At 47.1% G+C, this 17801-nt stretch overlaps 1 protein-coding gene across 1 annotated transcript in view; it reads left to right on the top strand.

The window, feature by feature from the left end:
• The window catches only part of PNOC (prepronociceptin), a 35461-nt gene that overhangs the window by 8927 nt on the left and 8733 nt on the right, over positions 1-17801 (top strand). Inside the window, exon 2 of the mRNA XM_065402185.1 lies at positions 6126-6268. Within this exon, the coding sequence (XP_065258257.1) occupies positions 6143-6268 (126 nt within the window). The 5' untranslated portion in view covers positions 6126-6142. The remainder of the gene's footprint in view (positions 1-6125; positions 6269-17801) is intronic.

The raw sequence follows: 17801 nt of genomic DNA, 5'->3' as shown, positions 1-17801 counted from the left end.
CTGACGTGCCCCCTACACTATGGGCTGCAGAAGGTGGTGGTATAGGAGTCAGTTAGCCTGACTCTATGCCAATGGAGCACTCCTCCATGCGGCGGGATTCCCCAGCTGGGGAGATCTGCTGCTTTCTAACTTCTTCGCACCAGGACCAGAGCGGGGCTCAGGATTGAATCCCACTGTTCTTCTGTTCATCCACAGCCACGGATGTGTGAGTGAGTAGAATCTGCGCTGCTCTACTCATCGTCTCTGGATGCAGTCCTTGGTCTCTGATCAGCAGGAGCTCCTGGTCCTCCGTGTATTGCTCAGGGAGAACAGTGCCAGCGAAAGCAATGCCCCATGCTGTCCCAGCTCATGTCCAGTTCATAGGGCGGATCCCCATTCATGGATTGTCACCTCTGAGTGGAATCTTACAGTGTCAAGGAAGGAAATGAAAGTCACACTGCAGGGAGGGGGCCTTCCGAAGCCTGCCAGCTTCGTGCCACACGTGCAGAGATTGCGTGACGCCGAAGACGGGAATGCGAATCACAAACAGAACATCCTGCTAGACAGGAGACATAATGCAGAACATCTGTCACACCACCGTGCTTTGTGGGAGTCATTGCCCCATGCAGGGGAAATGCAGCCCAGGAATTTCACAGGCAGCAGAGAGACTGGCATCCCCACTGTGTACAGCATAAATCACCCTGGTGACAGGCACCCTGCCTGCAATGCAGCGCTGCTCCTGGACTCTGTTCATGAGTAATGGCGTGTCATGTCTCCTCGCTCACTGTCATGCAAATAAGAAAACCTGCTTCTTCTGGGTGCCAGGATCCAAGTCCTTGTTCCACTTCTCCCAGCCCTGCTGATTAAATATAACAGCGGAAGAGGGAGCTTTCCGATAGGTCAGACCTCAGCCTATATGTACTTGTACAGCACCTAGCCCAGTGACTCTCAGATCCATGACCGGGGCGCCTGGGTGCTGTTATAGTACAAACAATAAACAATAATATATCCAGTGCTGGAATTTCAGTGGTGAAAACTTTGGGGAACTAAGGGAAAAGACGGTGGGCCATCTGCTCTACTCTCTTTTGTTTAAGTTGATATCTTAATTTGAGATGTACTAAGTCTCCTTAACAAGGGGAGGAAGGATGGTTAAAAAAAAACCAAGCCACTGGCAGGAGTCCTGGGTACCACTTCTTCAGCTCTGATTCACTGCTGCACCTTGATTGAGTCATTTCACCACTATGTGCCTCAGTTTCCCCATCTATAACATGGCAATAAACAACCCCAGTCTCACAGAAGTGTGAGTCTTCATTCATGGCTATAAAGTGTTTTCAGCTCTTCAGATGAAAGGTGCTTGAAACAAGGTAGCATGGTCTTCTATTAGCCCATTTCAACTATCCCCATATTGACTGGGTACATGTCATCTCAGGACGGGGTAGATTCATAGATTCTAGGACTGGAAGGGACCTCGAGAGGTCATTGAGTCCAGTCCCCTGCCCACATGGCAGGACCAAATACAGTCTAGACCATCCCTGATAGACATTTATCTAACCTACTCTTAAATATCCCCAGAGATGGAGATTCCACAACCTCCCTAGGCAATTTATTCCAGTGTTTAACCACCCTGACAGTTAGGAACTTTTTCCTAGTATCCAACCTAGACCTCCCTTGCTGCAGTTTAAGCCCATTGCTTCTTGTTCTATCCTTAGAGGCTAAGGTGAACAAGTTTTCTCCCTCCTCCTTATGACACCGTTTTAGATACCTGAAAACTGCTATCATGTCCCCTCTCAGTCTTCTCTTTTCCAAACTAAACAAACCCAATTCTTTCCGCCTTCCTTCATAGGTCATGTTCTCAAGACCTTTAATCATTCTTGTTGCTCTTCTCTGGACCCTCTCCAATTTCTCCACATCTTTCTTGAAATGCGGTGCCCAGAACTGGACACAATACTCCAGCTGAGGCCTAACCAGCGTAGAGTAGAGCGGAAGAATGACTTCTCGTGTCTTGCTCACAACACACCTGTTAATACATCCCAGAATCATGTTTGCTTTTTTTGCAACAGCATCACACTGTTGACTCATATTTAGCTTGTGGTCCACTATAACCCCTAGATCCCTTTCTGCCATACTCCCTTTCTGCCGATGCAGAGATAAAGTTTCTTGACACTTTAAATGATTACTTCTTGGATCAGCTAGTCCTGGAACTCACAAGAGGAGAGGCAATTCTGATTTAGTCCTAAGTGGAGCACAGGTTCTGGACCAAGACGTGAATATAGTTGAACCATTTAGTAATAGTAACCATAACATAATAAAATTTAACAACCCTCTGGGGGGAAAACACCAATGCAGCCCACCCCAGTAGCATTTAATTTCAGAGAGGGGAACTACACAAAAATGAGGAAGTCTGTTAAATAGAAGTTAAAAAGTACAGCGCCAAAAGTGAAGTCCCTGCATGGAAACTTTTTAAAGACACCATAATCAAAGCTCAATTTAAATGTGTACCCCAAATTTAAAAACATAGTAAGAGGACAGAAAAAGTGCCACCGTGGCTAACCAACAGAGTAAAAAGTGGAAGTTAAATCCTATTGAGGAAAATAGAAAGGAGCATAAACTCTGGCAAGTGAAGTATAAAAAAAACATAATTAGGAAAGCCAAAAAAAGAAATTAAAGAACAGCTAGCCAAAGATTCAAAAAGCAACAGCAAAAAATGTTTTAAGTACATCAGAAGCAGGAAGCTTGCTAAACAACCAGTTGGGCCACTAGATAATCGAGATGCTAAAAGAGCACTCAAGGAGAATAAGGCCATTGCAGAGAAACTAAACTAAACTAAAGTAAACTAAATGAATACTTTGCAACAGTCTTCATGGCAGAGACTGTGAGGGAGACAAACTTGAGCCATTCTTTTTAGGTGACAAATCTGAGGAACTGTCCCAGACTGAGGTGTTGTTAGAGGAGGTTTTGGAGCAAATGGATATATTAAACAGCAATAAGTCACCATGGCGAGATGGTATTCACCCGAGTTCTGAAGGAACTCAAATGTGAAATTGCAGAACTACTAACTGTGGTTTTTAACCTATCATTTAAATCAGCTTCTGTATGAGATGACTGGAGGATAGCTAATGTGACGCCAATATTTTTAAAAGGCTCCAGAGGCAATCCTTGCAATTACAGGCTGGTAAGCCTAATTTCAGAACCAAATTTGTTGAAACTATAGTAAAGAACAGAATTATCAGACATGTAGATGAACACGATTTGTTGGGGAAGAGTCAACATGGTTTGTGTAAAGGGAAATCATGCCTCACCAATCTACTTGAATTCTTTGAGGGGGTCAACAAGCATGTGGATAAGGGTGATCCAGTGGACATAGTGTACTTTGATTTTCAGAAAGCCTTTGATAAGGTCCTTCACCAAAGGCTCTTAAGCAAAGTAAGCTGTCATGGGATAGGAAGGAAGGTCCTCTCATGGATCAGTAACCGGTTAAAAGATAGGAAACAAAGGGGAGGAATAAATTATCAGTTTTCAGAATGGAGAGATGTAAATAGTGGTGTCCCCCAGGAGTCTGAACTGGGACCTGTACTAGAAACAGTACTTTTCAACATGTTCATAAATGATCTGGAAAACGGGGTAAACACTAGTGAAGTGACAAAATTTGCAGATGATACAAAACTAATCAAGAGAGTTAAGTCCCAAGCAGACTGCAAAGATCCCTTTCTCACAAAACTGGGTGACCGGGCAACAAAATGGCAGATGAAATCCAGTGTTGATACATGTAAAGTAATGCACATTGGAAAGCATAATCCCAACTATACATATAAAATGATGGGGTCTAAATTAGATGTTACCACTCAAGAAAGAGATCTTGGAGTCATTGCGGATAGTTCTCTGAAAACATCCACTCAATGTGCAGCGGCAGTCACAGAAGCCAACAGAATGTTGGGAATCATTAGGAAAGGGATCGATAATAAGACAGAAAATATTATATTGCCTCTATATAAACCCATGGTACGCCCACATCTTGAATACTGCATGCAGATGTGGTCACCCCATCTCAAAAAAGATATATTGAAATTGGAAAAGGTTCAGAAAAGGACAACAAAAATGATTAGGGATATGGAACAGCTTCCATATGAGGGGAGATTATAAGAATGGGAATTTTCAGCTTGGAAAAGAGATGACTAAGGAGGATATGATAGAGGTCTATAAAATCATGACTGGTGTGGAGAAAGTAAATAAGGAAGTGTTATTTACTCCTTCTCATAACACAAGAACTAAGGGTCATCCAATGAAATTAATGGCAGCAGATTTAAAACAAACAAAAGGAAGTATTTCTTCACACAATGCACAATCAGCCTATGGAACTCATTGCCAGGGGATGTTGTGAAGGCCAAAACTATAACAGGTTCAAAAAAGAAGGATAGGTCCATCAATGGCTATTAGTCAGGATGGGCAGGGATGGTGTCCCTAGCCTCTGTTTGCCAGAAGCTGCGAATGGGCGACAGAGGATTGATCACTTGATGATTACCTGTTCTGTTCATTCCCTCTGGGGCACCTGGCATTGGCCACTGTCGGAAGACAGGATACTGGGCTAGATGAACCATTGGTCTGACTCTGTATGGCCGTTCTTATGTTCACATTCTCAGCAGCTGCTGACTGATTCCTGCTAACTGGTTTTGGCACCTGTGGAGTGGGATAGGAAATTAGGATCTGAGGTAAAAAGGTCCTTCAGGAAGAGCCTTAGAGCCAACCAAACCTGGGGAGAAGGCTTGGGTTGTCATATTGTCAATGACAAAGGCTATGGAAGCTTAGATAGAAGAGTAACTTGTATTCTAGTTGTGTTGGCGATAGAGAGAGACTAGAGAGGCGGAGAGAAGTGAAGTGAATACACACTAGCTGAAGTTGGAGAAGAGGATGTCTCCAAGGACTGGGAATGAGATGCAAACACCTTCACTTCTAGATTACTAGCTCAGATGGGAGGCGAGCTCTGCCCAGCTCCTAGCAGCCAGGATCCACATCCCACAAACCACCTCCCTAATTGGCTTTAAATCAGCTGCCTTGGCTGGCAGCCTCAGCTCAGAAACTATGATGGGTCACAAAAACTTACTTCCCCTCACCGCCTATGTGTGATCACTCCAGGGTTGAGGTAAACTTCACTTCTGGATACCTCTGCTGTCTAGACAAATTCCATCTCCGGCAGCCAATCCTTCATCAACACAGAATTAACTTTTAAAACCTGTTTCAGTTACACTGAAGCTTAACTGAGCTTGCTTTGGGTTTGAAGAGTGCCTCAAAGAAGGGCAGAGTTGCAACCATTGATTTTAATGTAGGAGTGACAGTACAACTTGGCCCACTTTAGCTCACTGATATGGAGTTTTCCTCCAGCACCATCTCAAATACAAAATTAATATACCAGACAAGCACATCTATCACTGAAGACAATGTGAATTGTATGAATGTGTCTGACAGCAGAATTTGGTTCCATATGTTCGACAATATCTCCCTTACATGTGTCACTAAGAGCTGATGGAGTATTATGAGTAATACTGTTTGTTATGGATTTAGCTGCTCTTTAAATTAGCAAATTGTTTGGAACCCAAATTTGATTGCCTATGAATGTATTCATTACTCACATTTGCTGAACAGTTTCGACAGATACATTTTCAGACCAGAGGCTCTTTATCAACAGTTTACTTTGACTATTTGCACCTTTTGTTCCAAGATCTTAAAGTGCCTTACAAACAATTAAGTCTCACACTGCCCCTGTGGAGCGACGCGGCCTGCAATTTAATGATGGGTAACTGACCTGAAGAAGTTAAGTGATTCACCCAGGGTCACACAGGGAATCAGTGGCAGAGTTGGTAATGGAACAGTGGAGTCCTAACCATTAGTTTTGTAAAACCACGAACAGTTTGGGGAAGCACCAACTGACTGGGGCAAAAGCAAATGCAGTATCTGTTTCCAAAAATGAAAGCGTGATCCTGGCAGTTACTGACCAGTCAGACCACATGCATCTTGTTAGTGTACTGGGGAAATAATCTGGTTGCTTAAGAGGTTTTGCCACTCTGGTGACAGCAATGGGAGAATTTCTCTTTCTAACAGACCGGGAGTGATCTCTTCAATGAGCTACTTGTCTTTGTTTCTCTGTTCCCTAGGTCTTGCAACTGCCACCATGGGGGCTCTGCTGTGGGATCTCTTGCTGCTGTGCTTGTTTGCCCACGTGCTCGGCGACTGTCAGAGGGACTGCCTGAGCTGCAACAGACACTTGTACAACCAACAGGACAACTTCAACGTTCTCGTAAGTCAGTCAAGGCCACAGCCTCACTCACTCTCCAGCGATTGACATGCAGATGTCCCAGGTGCATCAGTAAGGCTGCCCTGTCCCGACGTCACCAGCATTAGGAACAGATAACATAGGCAATCACCTAGAGCCACATCAGGAGGTGGGGGGCAGTAGAATTGGTAAAGTGCTTCACTGGACTAAATGAACCCTTCTATCCCTCTTTGTTTGTTTGTTTGAAATATACCAGGGTCACCTTGTACCCCATAGTGAGATCCCCACCTGCCCCCATCCACTCCAGAATCCTTTATTCCTTTGCATTAGCAGCCAGGGCAGCCCCATGCAAAGGATTCTCAGGAGCATTTGGAAGTAAGGGGGGAGATCAGATCCGTCCATCACCTAGGGCTTCCAGTGACAGACCTGGGGCTGCTTTGCAGGAGAGCTATATTAGCTATGAATGCGTCAGACATCCAGCTATATTTTTATGGTTGCAGATTAAGATAATCAATGGCTAGTGCAGGGGTGGCCAGCCTGGGGCTCCGGAGCCACATGCGGCTCTTCAGAAGTTAATATACGGCTCCTTGTATACGCACCGACTCCGGGGCTGGAGCTACAGGCGCCAACTTTCCAATGTGCCGGGGGGTGCTCACTGCTCAACCCCTGCCTCTGCCACAGGCCCTGCCCCCACTCCACCCCTTTCTGCTCCCTCCCCTAAGCCTGCCATGCCCTTGCTCCTCCCCCTCTCCCCCCAGAGCCTCCTGCATGCCACGAAACAACTGATCGGGAGGTGCAGGGAGGGAGGGGGAGGCGCTGATTGGCGGGGCTGCCGGTGGGCGGGAGGCACTGGGAGCAGGGGGCGGGGGGAGCTGATGTGGGGCTGCTGCCGTATTACTGTGGCTCTTTGGCAATGTACATTGGTAAATTCTGGCTCCTTCTCAGGCTCAGGTTGGCCACCCCTGGGCTAGAGGGACAGTCAAGTAAATACAAAGCATAGAAACAAGGGGCCTGATTCTGAGCTAGCTTTCCCTGGTGTAAATCAGGAGTAATCCCATTGAAGTTAATGGAGTTACACCAGTGTAAAACTAGAATAGCGCAGTAGTGAATCAGGTCCACCCTCCTCGTCTCTGAATTTGTTAGGAGCCCTGGGAGGCACGTCATAAAGCTGGAATACTCTGTGGGACCCGTATGTTTGGCACAGCATACCTTTTACATAGCACCGTGTGCAGCTATTGTATTATATGCATGGCTAGCAAGGGTAAAGGCCTCCATTTTAGGAGCAGCAGGTCACAAGTTCTCACCCCGCTGTCATCTGTGTGCAGGTCAGTTAGACACTGAGAGGTCTTATTTCCAGCAACAATCCTAGAATTTCCCAGTTCGATTACACTAGGACACTTGCTTCTTGGACTTTCGACACTACAGCAATGAGTGCATTACAAATAACGCAGAAAGACAGGCTTGCTGGGACTGTGGACACACAAGTGGGCAGTTTCAATCTGATATGTGGAGGGCCCCCATGGTAATCAGAAAGCTGAGATCTTGGTGTTGTCAGCTTCCCACTCCCCAAAATAGGGTTGCCAGGTGTCTGGTTTTCGACCGGAGAGTCCAGTCGAAAAGGGAACCTGGCCAGGGCCGGTCAGCACTGCTGACCAGACACTAAAAGTTTGGCTAGCTACAGTAACTGGCCTCTGCCACCAGGGGGCAGGAAGAGCAGCAGCTGCTGCTGGAGCCTGGAGGAGCACTCAGGAAAGGCTCAGGTGGAGGGAGAGCCCGCATCCTGCCCCAAGCGCGGCTCTGCCTGCCCCACTCACCCCCACCCCAACCCCCAGAGCCCGGCTCTCCCTCCCCTGTCTTGTCCCAGTTACTCACCCCTGGAGCCCAGCTCTCTCTCCAGTGTCCTGCCCCAGTCACCTCTAGAGCCCTGCTCAACTGGCAGTGGGATGGTGGTGGAGAGCGCAGTGAGTGATGGGGGCGGGAGGAAGAGGAGCAGGGGTGGGGCCTCGAGGGAAAGAGGTGGAGTTAGGGGCAGGGCCTCTGGGGAAGAGGCAGAGCAGGGGGGCAGGAGAGGTTCCAGGGCTCAGTGTCTGGTTTTCACAAATGAGAAAGTTGACCACCCTACCCCAAAACAATCTCTAGGCCCAAGCTGCTCATAGATACAATCTGAGCCATTTCCTGATGTGACTTTGTCCTGAGGGCAAAAGAGTTTTTCAAAGTGTCAACCCTCGAGTCAGCCCAGACAGAGACAAGACTGTTGGGAGTGATAGGGCCAGCACCTGGATCACAGCTGGCTTGAACCAAACATTTCACTGCTATCCCCCTATTCTACTGCAGCTCATAGAGAAGAATGGTCCTGCTTTTCTTCTTCTTCTTCACATCCCCTTCTCTCGCTCTGGCACAGCGTTTGTTAGGCAGTGAGTCCTGACCAGTTTTATTGGTAACAATGTGTTTGAAAGGCCTTGTCTGGCTCTATAAATTTCTGTTGAAGTTTATGACTCACGAGAGGTACCACAGAATGCACCGGGCAAAGGAGTGGAAAATCCCAGCTCATAGAAAACAAGTCTCAGTAACTGCACCCAGAAGAAGGGCTCCTGCAGTTTGCCTAGGGAGTTACAGTTGGGTTCAAGGAGAGTCAGGATTTGATTCCTGTCTGGTGCATATTAATAATGGGAAGTGGCTGACAGAATGCCCATCTGTATGGGTCATAGAAGATGAGGGCTGGAAGGGACCTCAGGAGGTCATCTAGTCCAATCCCCTGCTCAAAGCAGGACCAATCCCCAACTCAATCCCCAAATGGCCCCCTCAAGGATTGAATTTACAACCCTGGGTTTAGCAGGGCAATGCTCAAACCACTGAGCTATCCCTCAGTAGTAGTTTCTACTACTTGGTGTCCTGTGCAGAGGAAGAATTTCCAAGGATTTGTATTTACACTGGAAGAATCATAGAATCATAGAATATCAGCATTGGAAGGGACCTCAGGAGGTCATCTAGTCCAACCCCCTGCTCAAAGCAGGACCAATTCCCAACTAAATCATCCCAGCCAGGGCTTTGTCAAGCCGGGCCTTAAAAACCTCCAAGGAAGGAGACTCCACCACCTCCCTAGGTAACGCATTCCAGTGCTTCACCACCCTCCTAGTGAAATAGTGTTTCCTAATATCCAACCTAGACCTCCCCCACTGCAACTTGAGACCATTGCTCCTTGTTCTGTCATCTGCCACCACTGAGAACAGCCGAGTTCCATCCTCTTTGGAACCCCCCTTCAGGTAGTTGAAAGCAGCTATCAAATCCCCCCTCATTCTTCTCTTCTGGAGACTAAACAATCCCAGTTCCCTCAGCCTCTCCTCATAAGTCATGTGCTCCAGACCCCTAATCATTTTTGTTGCCCTCCGCTGGACTCTTTCAAATTTTTCCACCAAGAGGTGGATAAAAGGCCTGAAATCAACCCCCACCCCATCACAGGGTTTAGGTGGCAGAGCTGGGGGATCTAATGCACCAGCTTTACCATGTCTCTGACTTCAGACTGACACAGTCTGCTAGGAAATCTGCTGCACTGCGAGTCCTGATCCACAAACACTCATGTTCAGGGTTGGCTTTAGATGCCTCCTGGTGTCAACTGATTGAAGTGTCAGGAAAAGGATTTACAAAGTTGGTCACACTAATCTGGCCACATGATGATGACAGATTAGGCCAAATGAATCCTATTGCTGAATGCATATTGGCTGCCCCAGGTATCTAGTGGTTAGTGCTCTTATCTGTACAACTGTTTAGATTCCATCCAGTCCCCTGCTACCTGCGTCAGTGGCAGTAAGGGGTTGTGCAGGAAGCCTGCTCAGCTTAACAGGGACCACTCTGACCAGTTGGGCTCTGAAGAGCCAATTATTCATATTGATTTTAGAGTGCAATCTGCCTTCCCACTCCAAGCTAGGGATGGGCAAGGGTTACAATGAGGGAGGTGTGGGGATACACAGCTAAAAGCCGAGGGAGAAATGTCCCTCTTCTACCAGGGTCAAGGGAGCAGAACTCCCCCCAGGTCCACCTCCGTTCCAGTTGGGTTTGGATGAACTTTCCCATCCTTATTCGGTCTCTTTCATACAACCCTGTGCACTGCAGCTAGAAGTGCTAAATACTCAGAGAGAAGCCGTTCTTGTGTGATTTCCAGACTCAGCTGTGTAAATCCAAAATGTCTAGATTATTCTTCATTATTTGTATTACTGGGCCGCCTAAAATCCCAGTCATTAACCAGGGCCCTTTGGCAAGGCGCTGTACAAACCTAGAATAAAAGATAACAGGAGTACTTGTGGCACCTTAGAGACTAACAAGTCTCTAAGGTGCCACAAGTACTCCTGTTATTTTTGCGGATACAGACTAACACGGCTGCTACTCTGAAACCTAGAATAAAGAGACAGTCCCTGCCCCAAGGAGCTCACAGTCTCAGTAGTGTCAGCCAAACTTTTGGATGCTCATCTAAACCTCTGTCCCCTTTCGGAAGCTCAGCCACTGCTATTGCAACCCACAACTTAGAATAAAGGCGTTGGCCACATTACAGTTTCATGCATGAATATTACTCTGAAGTATATTAAGTCACATCCTCTCTTTTACATGTAAAATAGTGTGTTGAAGACACACACACACACACAACCACCACCTTTGGCTGAATCCAGCCTGGGTTGGTAATGATCAAAAGCAGCTGCTGCCTGTTTGGTGACCTCTGTGAAACATTCTTGGTGTCTTTACCCCCCCCCTTCCAGTGCCCAGATATTCCCAACATAATGGACAATAGCTGGTCCCCTTTCTCAGCATTCTCAACACAGTGACCAACAACTGCATGGTCCATGGAGGGTGCATGGTCATCTGACTCCTAGAAATGGTCTCGCCTCCTGGGCAAGGTTGAGGCATGGCGATGGAGGAAGCTGGCACGATCACTCCTCCTGTTGTAAATGTTCTGGGGATAACTAGAGGACTTCAAACTCCAGGGCTGTCAAGCTAGCAGTAAGTGCATTCAGAATGGAAACTTTTAATTGGAAAGGAATGAATCCGCATGTCAGACCCGACTCCCCGACCCCAACAGACATGAGGCTTGGGAGCTGGCGCGTAACTTTATAATCTAGTCTTTAGACACATTTTCAGAAACAATGCTAAGCCTTGCTAGTCTCCTGAGTCACCCCCAATCTAACTTGTCTCAACAACTCATCCCTGTTGCCAGCTGTTTGTCCCTCAGGACTCAGCCTTACACATACAAGTGAAAACTGTCTTTGTCAAGACCAGTGAGGCTCAATACAAGGCAACGTTCTGATCTGATTCGACATATAAACTGATTAATGAGCACCCCTTAGTTCTGAGCATCTCCTGATGCAGATCACACATGTGGAGAGGGGCAGAGCAGGATTGGAAGGATAGGAAAAAGGACATTTCTATCCTCCCTATCCTATGATGGAAATGAAGGGCCTGATCCTGAGAGGTGATGAGTAGCTGCATCTCCCCTGGAAGTCAGTAGGAGCTGCATTTGCTTACCACTCTCCGGATCAGGCCCTAGCTTCCCTAGGGAAGTTTGCGTGTCTAGATCAGTATCTTCTAATTCCTTGGTTATCACTGCTCCGATCTTTCTAGCCTGTTGTGCAGGAAAATGAGACTTACCTTCAGCACTTGATTAAAGAGCACACAGGCATGAGAGCCATTAGAGACTCTGGCCAGTACTTTTTCACAGTTCATAATGCTTTCTTTTCCTCTCTATTGATCCTCTGTGACAGCCTTGGTAGGCGACTTTCTTTCCCTATTGTTCTTTTCTACTTGGTATGTATTGATTTCCCCTCCCCCTTTCTATTTCTTAACAAGCCCAAGCCAATACATCACTGCAGTGTTTTACTTGCGTTTGTCATGGTGACAAGTCCTGAGTCACTTGGGTACATTTCACAGGATGCATCTTCTGCACTGAATGCCCTGCAGGATCCATCACCCTGCAGCAGATGGGCCAGATTTGGCCTGCAGGAGGCACCTTCTGCATCAGCAAACCTCCTATAAATAGTTAATTCCTATTGGGGGGGGGGTCCTTCTAGGGACCCTCAGTGCACCCATTAGCTGCAGGAGTGGGAAGTAGTATGGCCCAATGGTTAGGGCACTACCCTAGGACCCAAGAGTCTTGCATTCCCGTCCTGGCTCTGCCATTAACTTGCCAAGTGACCTTGGACAAATCATTCTCTGTGCCCATGTTTCCCCAATTGTAGAATGGGGATAATAATGCTTAGATGATGATTACCAGATACTATGGTGATGGGCAGAGTGTAATTGCCTAGCTACAGCCAACCAAGACATCAGCTGATCATGGTGCCTCCACATCACCCAGCCCAGTGATTTTGGAAGCAAACATGGATCTTCCAAACCTTTCAAATCTTTGCGTTGGGTTTATGTTTTGTAAGTGTGATTCTGGCCAGTGCCGACCTGGAAAGGCCGGGGGGGGGGGGGGTAGAGATGGTTGGGGTGGTGGGGAATGCACTGCACTTCTCTGGGTATGCCTACACTGCAAAGAAAAACCCATGGCAGTGAGTCTCAGAGCCCAGGTCAATTGACTCGGGCTTGTGCTTCAGGGCTAAAAATAACAGCATAGATGTTCCCACTGTAGCTGGAGCCTAGGCTCTGAAATCCACCCCATGGGGAGGGACTCGAAGCCTGGGTTCCACCCCAAATGGGAGCATCTACACTAGTATTTTTAGCCCCATAGCGCGATCCCCATAAGCCCCAGTCACTTGACCTGGGCTCTGAAACTTGGTACCGTGGGTTTTTCTTTGCAATATAGACATACCCTCTGAGCTGGCTGGCTCTGTTTGCCAGGAGAAGACTCACCATAAAGTGCACCTGGATTGTCTTTTAACATGTGTGGATTTCACAGAGCTCTAAATGAGAGAATTATTGTGTGCAATGCATTCCAGTAGCACCAGGAGGCCGCAGCGAAGATCGGGGCCTACTGCGCAGGTGCCTGTCAATTTAGATTGTGAGTTCTTCAGGCCAGGGACTATCCCAAAGAGTTTACAGCCTAACTAGATACAGACAAAGGAAGCATCTTTGTCCCCATTCTATAGATAAGGAGCAGAGCTGAAGTAACTTGCCCAAAGCCACAAAGCTTCTATGTCAGAGCAAATGACTCAACCCTCTCTCCCAAGGCCTTCACCACAAAACCAGTCTTCCTCTCTATTCTCCTGCTTAAAAAAACATGGAATGACAGTTGACATTTTCAGTCTGCATTCTTTTAGACCTGGAGAGCAGCAACAGGGTATTTAATACCTCACACAGCTTAACAGCTCTCAGAGCAGCAGCACATACAGATAATTTACCATCTTGTAGAAAAAGTGCTACCACCTGGAAGAGGCTCAGATACTACAGGGATGAGTGTGGTATAAGAACCTAGATAGACAGAACAGTGTAACCAGCAGTAGAGTAAAACTTAGTATGCAGGAGTCAGGCACAGCGCTTGGATCAACTACATGAGCATTCAGCTCAGTCTGAATCTGCTCAGACTTCTGGAGACATCAAGTTCACACAGGACATGCTCAGAGGTACTCAGTCCCGTACTGGTAATTGATCCCTCTCCTTAGTCACATAGTGTAAATCCAAATGACCCACTGATGTCAATGGAGTTACTCTAAAAACAACAAGGAGTCTGGTGGCACCTTAAAGACTAACAGATTTATCTGGGCATAAGCTTTCGTGGGTAAAAACCTCACTTCTTCAGATGCATAGAGTGAAAGTTACAGATGCAGGCATTATATACTGACACATGGAGAAAGTAAATAAAGTGTTATTTACTCCTTCTCATAACACAAGAACTACGGGTCACCAAATGAAATTAATAGGCAGCAGGTTTAAAACAAATAAAAGGAAGTATTTCTTCACACAACACACAGTCAACCTGTGGAACTCTTTGCCAGAGGATGTTGTGAAGGCCAAGACTATAACAGGGTTCAAAAAAGAACTAGATAAATTCACGGAGGATATTGGCTATTAGCCAGAATGGTCCGGGATGGTGTCCCTAACCTCTGTTTGCCAGAAGCTGAGAATTGGTGACAGGGGATGGATCACTTGATGATTACCTGTTCTATTCATTCCCTCTGAAGCACCTGGCATTGGCCACTGTCAGAAGACGGGATACTGGGCTAGATGGACCTTTGGTCTGACCCAGTATGCTGTTCTTATGTTTGCAAATTGATTACTTAATTATTTGCTCCATTATCTATCCAGGTACTGAAGTTAAGCTGACTGGTCTGTAATTCCCCGGGTTGTCCTTATTCTCCTTTTTATAGATTGGCACTATATTTGCCCTTTTCCAGTCCTCTGGCATCTCACTCATCTTCCATGACTTTTTGAAGATAATCACTAATGGCTCACATATCTCCTCAGTCAGCTCCTTGAGTATTCTAGGATGTATTTCAACAGGCCCTGGTGACTTGAAGGCATCTAACTTCTCTAAGTAATTTTTAACTTGTTCTTTCCCTATTTTAGTCTCGGATCCTACCTCATTTTCACTGGCATTCACTATGTTAGACGTCCAATCGTTATTAACCTTTTTGGTGAAAACTGAAACAAAAAAGTCATTTAGCACTTCTGCCGTTTCCATATTTTCTGTTATTGTTTCCCCCCCTTCATTGAGTAACGGGCCTACCCTGTCCTTGGTCTTTCTCTTGCTTCTAATGTATTTGTACTGATCCTCAGCACCTTGAAGGATCAGGCTCTTAATAAGGTGTGGGGAACGACTGCCTTCTGTGTCTAGGTAACAATTTGTAAAATGCTTTTGTGTGTGTGATGTATGACTTTAAAGAAGGTTGTGAAGTGGCTCAGCCACTGTATGATTAGGATTGTGTTTTTCACTGACAAATGAAACTCTTTGTTGTGGCTGGATAAGGTGGTCTGAGTTCCCTACACTCAGGGCATAGCTGCAGGGATAGAGCTGAAGTCATTAGAGTGCCTAGTTTGAGAAATCCCACCTGAATTCGGTGCCAGGTCTCAACACCACTAACTCAAATTTGACCTGGTTCACTGCACTCCCCTAAAGTTTGATGTCCCCCAGTTGAGAACCTAGAGCACAACAGTCCCCCAGTTACAGTTACCTCCTGTTGTACGTTCTACCCTGTAACCATGCACAGGACATGCAGTGCAAATGGCTCGGTCCCAGGAAGGTACTGGTTTATATTCTACACCAGAGGTGGGCAAACTATGGCCCGCGGGACCATCCTGCCTGGCCCCTGAGATCCCGTCCGGGGAGGCTAGCCCCCGGCCCCTCCCCTGCTGTCCTGTCCCCCCGCAGCAACACCGCTGCATGGGCAGCGGGGCTGCGAGCTTCTGCCACTCTGAGCAGCATGGTAAGGGGGTGGGGGGATGCGGGGGGCAGTTAGGGGATAGGCAGCGGTTGGATGGGGTGGAGGTTCTCGGGGGCGGTCAGGGGATGGGGAGCAGGGGGGCTTGGATAGGGGGTTGGATCCTGGGAGGGGGCGGTCAGGAGACAAGGAGCGGGGGGGTTGGATAGGGAGTGGGGCCCCGGGGGGCGGTTAGGGGCGGGGGTCCCAGGAGGGGGCGGTCAGGGGACAAGGAGCAGGGGGGGTTGGATGGGTCAGGAGTTCTGAGGGGGGCAGTCAGGGGGCAGGAAGTGGGAGGGGGCAGATAGGGGCGGGGGCCAGGCTGTTTGGGGAGGCACAGCCTTCCTGACCCGGCCCTCCATACAGTTTTGCAACCCCCGATGTGGCCCTCAGGCCAAAAAGTTTGCCCACCCCTGTTCTACACCAAGCCCTTGATTCATTCTGAGGGCAAGTCTACATTTAAAATGCTGCATCGGCACAGCTGCAGCACTTTAATGAAGACCCTCCTGCTGGCTGACTTGGTCTCTGAGAAAAACAACAAATCGGACATCAGGAATGGTAACATACATAAGCCAGTAAGTGAACATTTCAATCTCCCTGGTCATTCTATTACAGATTTAAAAGTCACTATCATTGAACAAAAAAACTTCAGAAACAGACTTCAAAGAGAAACAGCAGAACTAAAATTCATTTGCAAATTTAACACCATTAATCTGGGCTTGACTAGGGACTGGGAGTGGCTGGCTCATTACAGAAGCAGCTTTTCCTCTCCTGGAATTGACACCTCCTCATCTATTATTGGGAGTGGACTACATCCACCCTGATTGAATTGGCCCTGTCAACACTGGTTCTCCACTTGCGAAGTAACTCCCTGCTCTCCATGTGTCAGTATATAATGCCTGCATCTGTAACTTTCACTCTATGCATCTGAAGAAGTGGGTTTTTACCCACGAAAGCTTATGCCCAAATAAATCTGTTAGTCTTTAAGGTGCCACCAGACTCCTTGTTGTTTTTGTAGATACAGACTAACACGGCTACCCCCTGATACTTGGTCTCTGAGAGAAGCCTTCGGAACCTCCCCAGCTCTTGACTCCCCACCCCCAATTTCCCTATAAAGGAGAACAGACAGTTAACACAGCTGATGCATCATTCCGGTTAGATTTGAACACCCATCACTATCCCATGCTGCGCTCTCTGTGCTTCAGCACTATGACTAATCCCTGCCGTAACATGCTGCACCTACAACAGCCCTTCAAGAGCACTGCAGAAGGGAGACGGCTTCCGTGAGCTTGTGGCTGCTGTTGTGCTTGGGAGCAGCGACATGATGGCCTCGCAGCAGATGGTCACTTTCTGGCTCAGTAGCCCAGGCAATCACTAGGGAAGATGAATGAATGCATGCACTGGAAGAATCCGCGTTAGCAGCTGGCGTCGTGAGTGGCCCCTGGCAGGCAGCTAAACTAACGGGTATTTGGAGCAGTAGGGACGGTGGCAAATGAGTACAAAAGAATGGAATGGATGGGGAAGTAAATAAGAACTAGAAGGTAATAAAGCAAGTCTGTTCCTATGATCCTGTAGCTCACTTATCATGGTAACTAATATAGGGCCAATGACTTCAAGGGGAACAGGATCAGGACCATAGTCTGCCCAGGAGGTTGCTCTCCCTTTCTGTCTTAATAGCAATAATTTGCAAATCAGCTACTATAAAACCCCCATTTCCATATGCTCTGATTTCTGACAAGTTCCCAGCTCAGGCTAAGATTCAAGACTCAAAGATGTATTTTTTTCCTTTTTAAAGTTAGAGCAAAGTCTCTCCAGTCCCTTTTTTTATTGTGAAAAATTATTTCCCCATAGCTGGTTCTAGCCCCCACACCACCATTTTGTCACAGAACTACCTCAAAAGGCTGAAACTTGAACCATGCTCAGTTATTCCCGTCTCTGCTTTCCCAGGCGTATCAGGGCTTCTCTGTGTCAGTAAGCAGCTTATCCATAAGCTCGTCAGGGCAGCGCCTCTTATTGCTGTGTCTCGTGCGGTACTGAGCGTGTAGCTGGAACTCCCTTTTATAGGAATTGGGGAAACTGATCCAGGCGACCTGTTCTGTAGCGTGACTAGATCAGATTCAGATCTCAGTCACACTTGGACTTAACTACTGAAGTCAAAGGAGTCATCTGGTGTAAGCAAGGGCAGGCTTTTCCCTGAGGAATATAGACAAGTTCTG

This window comes from Emys orbicularis, chromosome 3 (genome assembly GCF_028017835.1).
Source record: "Emys orbicularis isolate rEmyOrb1 chromosome 3, rEmyOrb1.hap1, whole genome shotgun sequence".
Taxonomy (NCBI): Eukaryota; Metazoa; Chordata; order Testudines; family Emydidae; genus Emys; species Emys orbicularis.
The sequence above is the reverse complement of the archived record's forward strand: the minus strand, read 5'-3'. Positions and strand labels throughout refer to the sequence as shown.